Below are 13,339 nucleotides of genomic sequence, written 5' to 3'. Positions count from 1 at the left end.
GGGGCTGAGTCTGGCTATTTTGGCCATTAGAGTGTTCTATGGAAAGACCATGGCAGTTGGAGTTCCTTCGAGACAGGGCTCAGTCTTACATTCTCCCATTTTTTTGGTTTATTATTGATAAACTGGGGGGGGGTGGTGGTGCTATCATTAGACTATGTCCTGCTGAATGGGGCAAGTTTGATCTTCACTGTCAAGGTATAATCTGGAGTTTCAGGCCTCTAGCTCCATAGCTAAAGTTCAGTAATCCTGAACTTTAATCAGAAATAGCAACTGATTAAAAGTTTGGTTAGAGCTAGTAATCCCACTACTCAGGAGGCAGAGACAGGCAGATCTCTGTGAGTTGGAGGCCAGCCTGGTCTCCAGATTGAGTGCCAGTACACTCTCCAAAGCTACACAGAGAAACCCTGTCTCGAGGGGGGGGGGGAGGGAAGGTGGTGAACATCTTTAATCAGGAGGCAGAGGCAGGGAGGATCTCTGTGAGTTTGAGGCCAGCCTGGTCTATAAATCGAGTTCCAGTACAGCCAGGACTGTTACACAGAGAAACCCTGTGTGGAAAAAAAAAAAGAAAGAAATTAAAGTGTGAACCGGTGTTGGTGGCACACGCCTTTAGTCCCAGCACTCGGGAGGCAGAAGCAGGCAGATCTCTGTGAGTTCGAGGCCAGCCTAGTCTCCAGAGCGAGTGCCAGGATAGGCTCCAAAGGTACACAGAGAAACCCTGTCTGGAAAAAAAAATAAAAAGTGTGAGATGAGTAGCAATAGTCCCCATTGGGAATTTTCCCTCCCTTTATTTTGTTTTTCTCTCCTTTTTCTTTCACATAGTCAAGTGGATCACCTCAAATGATACAGAGGGTTTTTTGTTTTTTTTTTTCTGGGGGGGGGAGGACCTTTACACCAGCATGCTTGGATCTAGATGAGGAAAAGCCATACCCCAACTCCAGAGCCAGCTTTTAATTCAGATGGAATAGCATGAAACAGTGGTCTAATGACACCTAAAAGACGTGTGAACCCTCATAAAACTGAGAACAAAGAAGGCTTAGAGATAGGAGATTTTTGAGCCCTGGCAATAGACCAAGGGCACTGCAGGGAGAGCCAGTGAGGACTGTGCACTGGGTGTGTGCACGTGGCAGCCTGCCTGTCCTCTACTCTCTCCCTGCTTGATAGGTCCTGCTCCCAGCTCCCGCTTTGCAACAAACTTATAGATTCATGGACCTTAAAAAGACAGGACATTCACACGGTGAAGGAGGGAGACCAGACAAAAACAAACGGCTTGGGGTGGAGAAAAGCAAGTATGAACATAGGGAATGTAGAATCTTGTTAAATTTCCCCAATAGCTCACAGTGTAAGACCCTCAGAAAGCTGAGGCTTCCAGAATCTTAGCCCAGGACGGCGGCCACCCCAAACACAGAATGGAGGCGAAAGCTTGATGCAAACTGCATGAGGCTTTATTGTAGTTTAACGAACTAACCCCATGTTAGCTCGGGTCTTTCACCCACCCGCCATGGCGGATGGCGAGAAAAGACGGCTCCTTGGGTCTCCCAAAAGATCTTATAGGGCAGCGTAAGGGGAGTGTCTAGGGGTTGGAGGGCTTGCCCTGTGTTGATTGGTCAACTGGTTGTTATGGCTCATAGGCCCTCCCAGGGTGGTTGCTATGCTCTCTACGTCATTGTCGTGCGCTTGTCCGTAAAGCACACCCAGGGTCGTAAAGCATAGCGCCACCAGCTAACTTCCGATTGGCTCCTTGTCATGAGACAGGCATCTGACTTTCTAGTGACTAACTTCTGATGGGTTCCTTGTCACGAGACAGGCATCTGACCTCTACGTGACCAAGGCAGGTTTATGGCAAGCATGTGTTCGGCTGTTATGGCTGCCAAAAGGAAGCTGGTTCCTTCAACAGTACTCATAAAAGTGCCAAATAATATTGGAATCTAAGGGGCTGTTAGGTGGCCATTGGGATTAATTAGTCCTCTAAGGGATATTGAGGCCAAGTTTGATTGCAAGGGTGAACATGTTTAGAGCCCTTCAGATTGGGTGCCAGGTACAGAGGCTGGAGGTTTTCTAAAAGGCGTTTCAAAAGAGAATGAGAGGGTATGGAATACACCATTTCCATGGATGAGCAAGGGGACAGGGAGAAAAAAAAAGTCACTGCAGCCTGTAGTCAAGGGCGTGGACCACAAGGAGGATCACACACTGAGGAAGACAATGGATGTGGAGAGGGGACTGCCGGTGTAACTGAACAGGGAGAGACCAGCTCACAAGAGGAGCGGAACAGTGTGCGGAAATGGGGATGGCCATCGGTAGACTGCACAGATTTCAGGACTTGAAAGCCGGCATGGCTCCATATAGTTGCACAATCTCTAATAAAGGACAGCTGAAACAGTCAAGAGCAGAACTTTTGGGAAGGTTAAAAAGAGTAAAATTCCTAAGACTGTTAAGTGTCCAGGCCACTTTCTCTCTGACCATTGTCTTCCCCAGTGCTAGCACACATGGTCAGTGTTCACCACGGTGGGGACAAAAGGGGCGGGGAAGCTGGAAGGAACCAGTACCTTCTGGATCAGAAAGGTGGAGAGGTGGCTTTGCTTTGAGAAAATCTTCCTAACTTGGCCTTAAAAGTCCCATTCAACTAGTGGGGAATTGTTAATAACAATGAATTCCTCTTCCTTTGACATTGTCAATACGATAGGATCTAACTCTTACAAAATGGCGTTGTTGTTGTTTTACCTTTGCCCACTGAACGACTTGCACTTTGGTAAGACACATGGTTAAGGTCCTGAGCCTCGGGCCACTACCCATGACAATACCATGTTGTTGGCCTTTTTGACTTTCACGTTTATTTTTGAGACAGGATCTTACTATGTAGAACATGCTGGCTCTGGACTCACAGAGATCCATCTGCCTCGGCCTCCTGGGTGCTGGGATTAAAAACAATGCCAGCATGCCCAGCTTCCTTTTTGTTTACTTGCTGTGTATGCATGTTTTGCCTGTATGTATGTCTGTGTGCCACTGTGTGATTGGTGCCCGAGGCAGAAGAGGTCATGGGATCCCTTGGAAATGTTGTCACAGGTGGTTGGGAGCCACTGTGTGGGTGCTGCAAGCTAAAACTGTCCTCTAAACAGCTCAACCATCTCTCCAGCCCGTTACTCCCCTTTGATATCCATCTGGTAATGAGCTCCTGGCGATGGCGTTAGCTTTCTGAGTGGGTTCGCTCCTCTGTGTGTGCCAGAATGCTGCCGCAATCCGCAGGTACTGAGCAATTCCTTGCGGGTCCTCACTGTAGTGAGGCGGTGTAGAAATAAGAGGAAATAAGAACAGTCTCCTGGCCGGGCGTTGGTGGCGCACGCCTTTAATCCCAGCACTTGGGAGGCAGAGGCAGGGGGATCTCTGTGAGTTCGAGACCACCTGGTCTCCAGAGCGAGTGCAGGATAAGCTCTAAAGCTGCACAGAGAAACCCTGTCTCGAAAAACAAAAACAAAACAAAACAAAAATAACTGTCTCCTGTCCTTAAAGAGCACTCACTCAACCTAGTTAAGGGAACAATAAGCCAAAGGTGTAGGTTAAAATCTGTGGGGCCGCCTTCAAGCGCTGTCAGATGCAGAGAATGCACTGTCCTAGACGATAGCGCAAGTGAAAGCACTGTGCTAGACACGTGGCAACGTGAGTGAGTACATTCCCAAGACTTACACCTGGATGAAAATAAAGCCTCTCTAGTTTCAGGCAGGAACATCGGTGTTACTGTTCACAGTCATTGTGCTAATCTCACAGAGCCCTCTGGCGGGCGGCTAACGGGAGACCCGCACGCTCAGGGCACGGTGAGGAAACCGAGGTAGAGAAAGGTAGGAAGCTCAAAGGCTCACAGTCGGAGACACCTGTTTATTCCCGAAAATCCTCTACCCGAGTGACCGCCACCCGAACGTCAGCGCCCCACGTCCTCTCAGGTCTCGGTGTAAACACAGCCGACCAGGCGCTCCGCCCGCCGCCCCCTCCGCCGAGGCGTGCCGGAAGTGCAGGTGCACTGTGGGAAGCGCCGCTGCGGTTCACAGCCCCGCGGCCCGGTTGCAGACTGCAGCCCCGCTGACGAAAGTCATAGGCTCTAGAAAGCTAGAGAGGGATGCGAAGGAGGCTGGAGGGTTTTGCCTGGGCTCAGGGCTAGCAAGACCATTTCTCGGAAGCTCACAGTCGCTCAGGCATCGCAGGCTGCCCGGGTCCTCCAGACAGAGACAGAGCGGCGTCTCTATGATCAAAGAGACATAGAGCGGTCCTCTCTTCCCCACCAGGTGGGACTGCGCATGTGCGGAAGCTGCAGCCTCGAACCATGGCGGAAGAAGGGTAAGTTTCTGGGTTGTTGAAACTCCGGAGTGGGGCTTTGAGTATCCGACTCCATCCTCTTTGTTGGCACTCTGGTGATACAGCAGGGTGCTTGTGCGTTGTGGAAGGAAGGGAAAGGCTCGTGTTGTTCAGTAAAGGTGGGGACTGAGCGGCTGGAGGGCTGGGTTAGCGGAGCGGAGCACCGCGGCCGAGCTTCGGTAGGAGAGTGGCCGAATTGGGTTCGCTCCGCTTGACTGTCACGAATACGTTTTTCACAGTTTCTTACACACGTGTAGTGTGCTGTGGTCATATACTCTCCCCCATCACCCCTATCCCCTCCCTACCTCACCCTGGCTCGACTTCAATAATTCTCCTTGGTAGATCTGCAACTGCCCCAAGCCTTTCCGGATTGTGCTAGAATTTCCTCGCCGTTAGTGTCTGTAAACCCAGGGGCCAAAGGTTTTCCTTTTTTTTTTTTTAAGGTTTTCGGGGACAGTGAGAATTACAGGTCTGTGATCAGAAACCATAGGTTTCCGGGGAAATCTCAAAACGACTGATGTGTACCCGGAAAACCAGGATCCTGAATTGGTTTGGAAAGCCATTGAATGTTCGTTTTGTAATTTTACTTGGTGTCAATTTTTTCTTTATCAGGGAAAGAAAAAAGATCCCTTTGGTTCCAGAAAATCTCCTGAAAAAGAGGAAGGCTTATCAGGCTCTCAAAGCCACCCAAGCAAAGCAGGCACTTTTGGCAAAGAGGGAGGTAATTCTGGGGAGGGTGGTACACGGGATGTTTGGGACTGCAGTGGGTGAATTTTATTGAGCATATATTGAACTATATTTGTTATTATCTGATCTTCCCCACTCCTCGTTGTTCCCCTAAACAGTATAGTCCAGGTCTCCATTTAGAAAAGATTTACCCAACATTTTTCTGTGAGCAAAATGCTAGAATAGCATTTAAGGGGAAAACGAAGACTTTATAAATTCAAATTAACCGATGAAAGACCAAATTTGACAGAAAAAAATTTTGTTTCTTAGACAGGGTCTCTCTATGTATATCTCTGGCTGGTTTGGAAATTCATGTGACCAGGCTGGCTTCAAACTTAACAGATCAGTCTGCCTCAGCCTCCAGAGTGCTGGGATTAAATTGCCAATTCTGGTACACTAGTGTAATTCAGCATTCTGGAGGGCTGAGGCAGGAGGATGGAGAGTTTAAGGTCAGCTTGGGCTATATGATGAGAACCTGTCTCAACCCAAAAGTATCCAACCATTTTTAATGTTTATTTTATTTAGAATGAGGTGTATATGTGGGCTGTGCACACAGTAGATACAAGTTTTTTGATGACAAGAAAAACCTTGTATTTAATGATGCCTAATACGGTATTGTGTTTCATAAACGCTTGTACTAGTTGTTACCAACATATAAACTAATTTACCACAAGCTTTTCTTCATAGTGTCTAAACCTTCTTAGCACTACTTTTACTTGGGTTCCTCATGTTTCCTTATGTAATGGTGGAAGTGTTTCTTTTCTTTTGGAGGGTGGGGCAGGGTTTCCCTGGGTAGACCAGGCTGGCCTCAGACTCACAGAGCTCCACCTGCCTTTGCTAGACTCCCAGCACTGGTATTGAAGGTGTGGTGAAAGTGTTTCTTCTTGACTCCTGGGTTAGTTGTGGGAAGAGATGTTAATGTCTGTTTTCTGTCTTAGAGGAAATCAAAAGAAGTCAGGTTTAAACGACTGGAATCATTTGTACGTGATTCCTGGCGGCAGCGGCGTGACGATGTGCGGGTCCGGCGACTAGAAGTGAAGCCTCATGCGTTGGAAGTACCTGATAAACACCCCTTGGCCTTTGTTATACGCCTGGAAAGGTAAGAGTCCCTGAGATGGGTGAACTGTTGATTCAGCTTTAGATGTCTGTAGGGAGATAGGAGATAAAGGCTAACCTACTACAGCAAATTATGCTAGGTGAAATTCTACAGGTGAAATGAGGTCGGTCCATGTTGCAGACACCCAGGGTTAAGGTTGGGGTGTTTAGTGATAACCTTTCTAAAACAGGGACAGCAGCTTGACGCAAGACATGAAGTAGGCAAAGTAGGCCAGGCGTGGTGGCACATGCCTTTAATCTCAGCACTGACACACAGAGAAACAAAAGACGTGACCACGGAGTTCAGTGGTTTTGGGGGGCATATATACTGGCGATACAGGATACACAGTGCCACTGCCCAAAATTTCTTTCCTGGGTTGGAGTTCCCTGCTTCTGATATCAGCCTCATCAGCTGATAGATAAGCAATAGTCAGAAAGAAATCTGAACATGTTCCTTGCTTTTACTAACCGCCCATTGAAGCGACTCAGCTTCCTTGGGTAGACATACATAATCCTAGCCCGCCCTCTCAGCCCCGCCAATCCGTAATTTAGACTGTCTTGTAGCATCCAGGGTTATTCCACATAATGGAAAAATGATCTGTTTCCAAGCTGCCTTCCACTACAATGAACTCTGAAGTGAATTCTGTGTATCCAGCAATAGTCATACATTTCCGAGTTGCTTGCCAAACAGACTGGAGTCAGACGCTTACAGCTGTTCTTTTCAGGACAGAAGGAGTCAGTTTATTGGTAAAGAAGACAATAGCAAAACTTCGCCTGAAGAAATTGTTCAGTGGTGTCTTTGTCCTTGTCACCCCTCAAAGTGTGAAGCTGCTGCGCACAGTGGAGCCTTATGTGACATGGGGGTGAGTACAGTGCTCCATGTGAATTCCCTTCAGCTTTGAGTGTTTAAGACACAGGGTCCGGCGTTGGTGGTGCACGCCTTTAATCCCAGCACTCAGAAGGCAGAGGCAGGCAGATCTCTGAGTTCAAGGCCAGACAGGTCTCCAGAGCGAGTGCCAGGATAGGTTCCAAAGCTACACAGAAAAACCCTGTCTGGAAAAAAGAAAGAAAGAAAGATAGAAAGAAAGAAGCCAAAACAAATTAGAACTGAGCATGGTGCCTGAGGCCTGTAATCCCTTTGCACCAAAGGTTAAGGCAGGAGGATTACTGCGAGTTTGAGACCAGTGTAAGCTACAAGAATAAGACCTGGTCTAAAAAAAATACCTAAATTTCTAATTATAGCTCAGGCCCACTCTGGGATTTTTCAGTTGGCTGATGGATGGGTTTGTTTTTAGTTTGAGTATTTTCAGTTTTAATGTTGTTGGGCAACCGAGGCTCACTTCAAAGTCACTGTGCAGTCCAAGATCCTCCTGCCTCTGCCTCTCAGATACTAGAATTGCAAGCATGAGCCACTGTGCCTGGTGTTCAGTCCCATTTTTCATCCTCCCTGTCAGTTGTGTCTCCCAAAAACCCAGTGGTTGTGGGAAGTGGGGGTGGGGTGGGGCTTTACCTCTTCTCAGCCAGGGTAAAGCAGGTACTGTATTATGTCTTACAAAGATTTCCAAATCTGAAGTCTGTTCGGGAGCTCATCTTGAAACGAGGCCAGGCAAAGATTAACAATAAGACTGTCCCTCTGACAGACAACACAGTGATTGAGGAGCACCTGGGTGAGTGTGGCTGCTGGGGGTCACTTGCGGTAAAAAGTGGGGGGTTGTGATTGGGGATCCAGGGTATGTTCTTGGGTTTTACAGTCCCAGCTTCATCGTGTGAGTGCTTGCTGTATACTGGCTAAATCTACACCTTTTGTTTCTCAGGGAGATTTGGTGTCATTTGCCTGGAAGACCTCATCCATGAAATTGCCTTCCCAGGGGAGCATTTCCAGAAGATCTCTTCATTCTTGTGCCCTTTCCAGCTCTCTGTGGCCCGTCATGCCACCAAGAATAGAGTGGGCTTCCTCAAGGAGATGGGCTCTCCTGGCTACCGGGGTGTACGCATCAATCAGCTCATCCGCCAGCTGAACTAGACAGGGACCAGGTGAGGCTGTGCTGTAGGCTGCTTGCTCTCTCTCTGCCTGGGTGTGTGGATATGCCTGAGCACGTCCCCCGAAGTAGAGGGTAGAGGTTGGTTTTCTCCCCGCTGTATTGGTTCCAAGGATCAAAGTTGAGTACTTTGTCTTGGTGGCAAAAAGCCTTTCTCTCTCTCTCTCTCTCAATAGGTTTCTCTGTGGCTTTGGAGGCTGTCCTGTTACTAGCTCCTGTAGACCAGGCTGATCTCAAACTCACAGAGATCTGCCTGCCTCTGCCTCCCGAGTGCTGGGATTAAAAGGGGTTAAAAGGGGTGTGTGCCAACAATGCCAGGCTCAAAAAGCCTTTCTTACTTAGTCATTCTGTCAACCCCTGGTCTGATTTTGGTGGGTCATGCTTGTCCTCTGTGAACTGCAGGTGTAGTTATTGGACCAGAACTAACTGTGGAAGCAAGTTCTTAGTCCCTAGAATCCCTATCAGAAAAGTTTCTCCTGTGTGTGCCAATACTGGAGAGCTGGACTCTTAAGATGGGAATGAGCCATCTTTAGTGGTGGCGCCCATCTTTAATCCCAGGACTTGGGAGGCAGAGGCAGGTGGCAGAGCTACACAGAGAAACCCTGTCTCGAAAAACAAAAACAAACACCGATAGGACCAGCAGGGTCAGTGCCTGATTAGGACATGAGGCTGTTACTGTTAGGTTACAAGCTAGAAAACGTTTGTGTTGCCATGGACATATAGCCTGCAGTGGAGAAGAAATCACATCAAAACTAATTTCTGAAGGAATTTGAAGCCAGGTGGTGGTAGTGCACTGAGTTCCAGGACAGGCTCCAAAAGCTACATAGAGAAATCCTGTCTCTTGCCGGGCTGTGGTGGCGCATGCCTTTAATCCCAGCACAGGTAGGTGGATCACTGTGAGTTTGAAACTAGCTTGGTCTACAAGAGCTAGTTCCAGGACAGCCTCCAGAGCCACAGGGAAACCCTGTCTCGAAAAAAACAGAGAGAGAGAGAGAGAGAGAGAGAGAGAGAGAGAGAGAGAGAGAGAGAGAGAGAGAGAGAGAGAGAGAGACCGACCGACCGAGACCCTGTCTCAAAGAGGAAGGAAAAAAAAAAGATTTTGAACACCATGAACACCAGTTACCTGTTTCTTACCCTGAGGTGCTTTGTGTTGCTGTGACGTCAGTTGTTTGTATTGATACAGTTGTGTTTTCCTTCCTTAGGACTCCAAAAGCACAGTGCATTGGAAGAGTGCTTTTTGTTATTTAAAATTATCAAGTATCTTCAGAGAAGATTATTTTCTGCTTTCAGCACCTGGAAGGAGGCGGAGAGACAGACAGCAGGGTTTGAGCATTGCACCCTGCCCTGTTCCATGGAAAAAGACTTTGTTCTCCACAACGGCTGCCCCTGCCTCCAAAACCCATGCAGGCCATGTAGGAAAGAGTTGCCCTGCTTCGTTCTGTATATTATCTTGGTGTTTAATGTTGACGGGCAAGTGGCCCAAACATCCCTCCCACCCTTCCAGGACTCCAGCAATGGGCCAGACCCCAGGGGCATACTTGAACCTGGAAGAAAAGAGTCTTGGTTTTTACCTATTTTATTTTTGTCATCGCAGGTGGCTTTTTTTGTTGTTTGTTTAGGACAACGTCTCACTGTGTAATCGTGGCTGGCCTTAACTCTAGCCATCTTCCTAAGTGCTGAGATTACAGGCGGTGTGTGCCTCGGAACCTATTCCTGAGACGTGAAATGCAGTTAGGAAGGTGACAAAAGCCATGCTTGGTTTTGTGCTATGAGGCCATGTTGCAACTTCAGTGTTGGCTTTGATCCGGCTTGCCTGTCCCTGAGTCAGTGTGATGGCATTTGTACTCTGACCTGCAGTTTAAGGCTAGGGTTGTCTGCACTAGGAAAAGACATACACTCATAACCAACCACACATGCATTCCCACTGTGCTTGTCACTCCATGGTGGTAACACACACCCTGTTAACACCCATGCTTATATGTGAGGACCTGCTTTTCTATGGGCATTTTGTACTGGAGAAGGAGACAAGGTTTAGTCTTGGTTGTTTCCTGCTCAGCAGTAAGGGTGGGTGGTCGTGCATGCCTTTAATCCCAGCACTTGGGAGGCAGAGGAAGGTGGGTCTCAGTGAGTTTGAGGTCAACCAGGGCTGTTACACAAAGAAACCCTGTCTCAAAAAACCAAAAACAAATAAATGTTAGTGATAAACTGGCCCAGTGTTGGAAAGGCAGAGGCAGTGGTGCTCCTGAGTTGAAGGCCATCCTTCAACTTAGTTGAAGAACTGAGTTTTTCTTAACTATTGTTTCCCTTGATCTTTCCTATAACCTTGGCTCACTGAAACTGAGAAATATGAGTCAAGGCCCATGCTGATAGCACATGTCAGTAATCCCAGCACTCGGGAGGCAGAGGCAGGTGGATCTCTTTGTGAGTTTGAGACCGGCCTGGTCTACAAGAGCTAGTTCCAGGACACCCTCCAAAGCCACAGAGAAACCCCGTCTCGAAAAAACCAAAAACAAAAAAAACTGCATTGCAGGCTTGGAGGAACACTCCATGTGTATTGTACTGAATGAGGGAACACTATGCAGGGCTATGTGGAGAAACTGTCTCAAAAAAAAAAAAAAAAAGATTTCAGGAGCCCAAGCATGGCTCAGTGGCTAGGGCCTTTTCCGCCAGCCCCACCATCTGACAACAGTCTTAAGAAGGGGCTGGGATGGAGAGCATTGGTGTTGTGAGTCTCTGCACCCACGTGGCAGTTGACAGCTCCAGGTGTCTAACTCTTGTTACAGCCTTGAGGGTGGCAGTAGGTAACCCTGCCAGGCCAAGAGCATGATTTTTGGGACCTACGTGGTAGGAGTAGCAGGTTCCAAGATCCAGGGTTTCTAGGGCTGTGTTGCCATTCAACTTTAAATAAAATGGGAAGTTTACAGAGGGCAGCCTGGTCTACAGAGTGAACTCCAGGATGGACAGAGCTACACAGAGAAACCCTGTCTCAGAAGTCAAACAGACAAAATAAGGATTTCAGTTGCATCATTTCAGAACCGAGTTCTATCAAACCCAAATAACTACAAAATTAGTAGTAGCCAAAATTAGCTTTTGGCCCTCCAGTTCACTTTATCAGTGTCATCAGGAGGTCATGGCCCGTTACTGTGGCAAATGAAAGAGACACCGCAGGTGGTAAAATAGACTTGTTTCAATTCTGCAGACAGATTACAAGTATGAAGTTGAAACTCGGCGTCCGACCCCGAAATTCCTGGGCAACATTTGTCTCCCGGGAGGACTGGGTCTGGTTGGGACAAATCACAGCAGATGCAGAAAGATGAGTAAAGCTAGCAGCTGTCCAGACCCTCAGGTTCATGCAGGACCCAGTCACGCCCTCTGGATCACGGCTGCAAAAGCCCTCGAGCTCAGGAACCCGCTGGGCCTCCGCCGTGCTGGGCTGAGCAGGCCGGCTCCTCGACGGTCGGGGATGGCGCGCACGCGTCTAGGGCGGTGGTGTGGGATGATGCGGCTGAGCCCGCGTCCTCCCAGGGCTTGGGCCTCCGGGGGAGCAGCGACGCCGTGGGTTCGCCGGGGATCACGGTGATGTGAGGTTTCTCTATACCCGGGAGCTCCTGGCCCTTCTGGACAAGCTGCAGCAGCTGCGCCAGGGTCACCGAGGCCTGAGCCGGTTCCGGGGACGCCAGTGCTCCGCTTGGACTGCCGGCACGACCCCGCAGCTCCATGTCCCGCCACCAGTCCGCTCCCGGGACCCGACCACGAGTACTTCCGGGCGGTGTGGGAGCAACCATTTTCGAGGAAGGAAGAGGGGAGGCCTCAAACCTTACCAAGTAGTCTAGCCCAGGTTAGATCTCCAGAACCTGAGCTGTTCTGCCGAAGCTGCAGGCTGGGTGAACGCCCCAGCTCTCATCCTACAAAGTGGCATGTACTTAGAAGGGTTTTTCTTTTTTCTTTTTTTTTTTTTTTATTAAAAGGACCAGTCAAAACCTGAAGTTTGTGCCCAGTGGGACAACAATTGTGCTGAGGCGGGGCTCCAAAAACACGCTTCCCTTCTGCGCTCACAGGCTAGCTACAGCAGGATTTGCTCGCTCTGTATTCCAGGCTGTGATCTGTCTGCTTCTCCCGAGCGCGCATTCTCTTCACATTTCTTTTGTTAATTGTGGTACTAAGGATCAAATCCCAGGGGTTTGTTTGTTTGTTTGTTGTTGTTGTTTGTTTTCACTGTTGTTTGGGTGTTTGTCGCCTATTTTGGTTTTGAGACAAGGACTCTCACCATCTCCCACAGTGTGTGCTGAGCTGCACATCCTGACTCCGAGGCTCAGGTTTCTGAAATTATCAAAGCTAGCCTGGACAGGATGCGGTGGCCCGTGCCTGTAATGCTATATGCTGGGACCATGGAACCATCCTGTGCTACGTGCTGAAAGAGGTAAATAAATAATCAACAAACAGATTAATCAGGAACACCCCAGGAATCAGTAAGTAACGCCTAGCGTTACTTAAAGTTAGTTAAAGTAATTTTAAAAGGACCCCTCTCGGTAAGCAACCCTATGAAACTCACGAGGTGAAAAGCAGAAAAAGTGGGTGAGATGGCTCAGCAGGTAGGACTGTGAGACTTTATCCCCTGCCTCAGATTTTTTTCATGGTCTCGTGTAGCCAAGGCTGGCCTTGAACTCACAATAACTGTGTGTGTGTGTGTGTGTGTGTGTGTGTGTGTGTGTGTGTGTGTGCGCGCGCGCGCGCGCGCGCATGTGTATGTGTGGTGTGAAGACACACAGTGTGCATGCATGTGGGGTGGATGCCAGGGATCATTCTACATTATTCTTCCACTTTAATGACATAGAGCCTCTCACAAAAACCCAGAACTTATATGGCTTGTTTCTTTAGCCAGTTTGCTCTGGGGATCCCCTGTGTCTTGGGGTTTCTATTGTTTCAGCAAAACACCATTACTAAAACTCAACTGTGGTTTATTCAGCTTACACTTCCGCATCGCTGTGCACAACTGAAGGAAGTCAGGACGGGAACTCCAACAGGGCAACATCCCAGAGGCCAGAGTTGATGCAGAGGCCATGGAGGGTGCTGCTTACTGGCTTGCTTTCCCTGAATTGCTCAACCTGCTTTCTTATAGAACCCAGAGGGTACCAGCC

At 48.6% G+C, this 13,339-nt stretch overlaps 2 protein-coding genes across 3 annotated transcripts; one reads left to right on the top strand and one right to left on the bottom strand.

Annotated features, from left to right (window-relative positions):
* The first annotated feature begins 4,044 nt into the window (after positions 1–4,044).
* Rpl7l1 (ribosomal protein L7 like 1) lies at positions 4,045–9,991 on the top strand. 2 transcript variants are annotated; one of them, XM_027389158.2, is made up of 7 exons: positions 4,045–4,323; positions 4,954–5,062; positions 6,006–6,166; positions 6,888–7,025; positions 7,720–7,829; positions 7,977–8,196; positions 9,492–9,991. In XM_027389158.2, exons 1-6 carry the CDS (start codon positions 4,310–4,312, stop codon positions 8,183–8,185), a joined length of 741 nt encoding a protein of 246 aa, XP_027244959.1. In that variant the 5' UTR covers positions 4,045–4,309; the 3' UTR covers positions 8,186–8,196; positions 9,492–9,991. The 2 variants fall into 2 exon arrangements, with proteins under 2 accessions (XP_027244959.1, XP_027244958.1); XM_027389157.2 differs by having other exon boundaries at positions 4,047–4,323; positions 9,404–9,991.
* A 1,377-nt stretch (positions 9,992–11,368) lies between these two features.
* Positions 11,369–12,086, bottom strand: CUNH6orf226 (chromosome unknown C6orf226 homolog). The gene has a single exon (XM_027389159.2). The coding sequence runs from the start codon at positions 11,984–11,986 to the stop codon at positions 11,603–11,605; it is 384 nt and encodes a 127-aa protein (XP_027244960.1). The 5' UTR covers positions 11,987–12,086; the 3' UTR covers positions 11,369–11,602.
* Positions 12,087–13,339: the final 1,253 nt, after the last annotated feature.

The sequence above is a fragment of the Cricetulus griseus genome (genome assembly GCF_003668045.3).
Source record: "Cricetulus griseus strain 17A/GY chromosome 1 unlocalized genomic scaffold, alternate assembly CriGri-PICRH-1.0 chr1_0, whole genome shotgun sequence".
Classification (NCBI taxonomy): domain Eukaryota; kingdom Metazoa; phylum Chordata; class Mammalia; order Rodentia; family Cricetidae; genus Cricetulus; species Cricetulus griseus.
Note: the sequence above shows the minus strand (reverse complement) of the source record. Positions and strands in the feature narration are given on the sequence as shown.